The sequence below is a fragment of the Rhea americana genome, unplaced genomic scaffold (assembly GCF_003343005.1).
Source record: "Rhea americana isolate MKP2758 unplaced genomic scaffold, rheAme1 scaffold_526, whole genome shotgun sequence".
Classification (NCBI taxonomy): Eukaryota; Metazoa; Chordata; class Aves; order Rheiformes; family Rheidae; genus Rhea; species Rhea americana.
The window spans coordinates 168713-170385 of record NW_028186675.1 but is presented as its reverse complement, the minus strand read 5'-3'; the positions used below and the strand labels follow the sequence as shown (position 1 = coordinate 170385).

At 75.1% G+C, this 1673-nt stretch overlaps 1 protein-coding gene across 1 annotated transcript in view; it reads right to left on the bottom strand.

The window, feature by feature from the left end:
• Nucleotides 1-1673, bottom strand: part of ARHGAP23 (Rho GTPase activating protein 23) — a 14961-nt gene that overhangs the window by 6375 nt on the left and 6913 nt on the right. Inside the window, exons 7-10 of the mRNA XM_085318214.1 lie at nucleotides 1442-1667; nucleotides 852-1007; nucleotides 394-505; nucleotides 219-276 (exon numbers count right to left, since the gene is read on the bottom strand). Coding sequence (XP_085174340.1) covers nucleotides 219-276; nucleotides 394-505; nucleotides 852-1007; nucleotides 1442-1667 — 552 coding nt within the window. The remainder of the gene's footprint in view (nucleotides 1-218; nucleotides 277-393; nucleotides 506-851; nucleotides 1008-1441; nucleotides 1668-1673) is intronic.

The window sequence follows — 1673 nt, the reverse complement described above, 5'->3', positions numbered from 1 at the left end:
TCCCCGTCAGGGCCACCATGCCGGGGCGGATGTCCCACGGACGGAGCCACGCGGCTCGCGACCAGGTGGCCCTGCCCTGGCAAGCAGGGCGACTGCCCGGGGCCAAAACCCGGAGCGCGTGCGGGGCCGGACGGTGCGGCTCACCCGCAGCGAGACCCATGCGGAGGGAGCTCCCCCCCCCAGGGACGCCCAAAGCCCCGCCGGCCCCCAACACTCACCCCATCGGTGAAGAAGCTCCTCAGCATCCGGAGGCTGGGGACGCGGCTCGGCATCCTCCTGCAAGGGAAGCAGCCTCCCGTGAGCGGAGCCCGACCCGGAGGGACGCCGGAGGCGAAGGACGGCACATGCCGGGACCGGGATGGGGACCGGGGCCGGGACCGGGGCCGGTCCTACCTTAGGATCTTCCCCTCGTCCCGAAACGTGTTCAGCCCGTCGTCGCATGACTTGGAGCGCTCGGTCGTGATGGCCAGGAGGTAGGAAGAGCGGCGGCTGGCCTTGATGCTGCCTGCGGCGGGAAGGGACACGCCGGTCGGCGCCGGGGGACTCGGAGGAGACGCGGGGCCGCGGCGCGGGGGGCGATGCCGGCAGGAGCCGGAGCGGGGTGCCAAGCGGCCGCGCTCGGCTCGGCGCGGGGCAGGGGCTGGGCCTGCCTCCGGCTCCTGACCGCTCCGTCGCGTGACTTCAAGCACGCTGGAGGGCGTGCGGCAAAAAGCAAAGGGGCCGGCGGGGGTCCGCAGCGGGAGGGCCGAGGGCGCTGAGCGCAGGGGAGAGCAGCCGGGCCGGGGAGGCGACAGGAGCGGCTGGGGCGGGAGGACCCCGAGMGCAGCCGCCGGCCCCGCGCCGGCACTTACTGCAGTCCTGGGAGTAGTGCCGGCTCAGGGCGAAGGCGAAGGTGGGCGAGGAGGGGCTGGTGGTGACGGCGGGCGCCGAGCTCATGGCGCTGGAGACCACCGAGGAGGCGGGCACGTGCTTGGCCTTCAGGTCGATGCTGGGGCTGGTGGGTTCGTCTGCAAGGGGGGGAGGCGAGAYGGGTTTCAGGCTGCAGGAGGGGAGGGGAAAGCCCCCGCTAAGAGCCCCCTGCCCGGTCCTTCTGGCGGGCGCCGGGTTCCCGCACCGCTGCTGGCACCAGGCGGAGCAAGGAGCCTGCTGTCCTGGCCGGAGACGCGACCTCCGTCCCCCGCGGGCCGCGCGGGAGACCCAGCCCCGCTGCACCCCAGTCCGGCCCCGCGCACGGGGTCCCCTCTGGGAGCTCTGCCGGCTGCGCGAGGCCTTGCCGAGCAGCCGTGCCGAGCCACGGCCGGCGGGGGGGGGATGGAGCCCGACGCCGGCACGGCCCCGCCGTTGCGGGCAGGTCCCCGGGACGGGGAGCAGCACGAGAGCGATCGGCCGCGGAAGGATGCTCCGAGCCCGGGCAAGCTGGGGATGAGGCGCCCCGACTCACCGATGAAGGGGATGGAGGCCAGGGAGTCCTCCGGGGCCGCCAAGGGGGCCACGCGCCGGCCGGGCCGCTCGGCCGCCGGCCTCTCCCCTTCGCCGCCGGCCGGCGGGTCGCAAATGTCCGTCTCCTTGGCGTCGTCGGGGAAGACAAAGTTCATCTGCCGCAGCGGAGGCGGCACCTTGCGCCCCGTGGGCGGCTTCTGCCGGAGCACCACGTCGGCGCGGCGCGGCTCGGC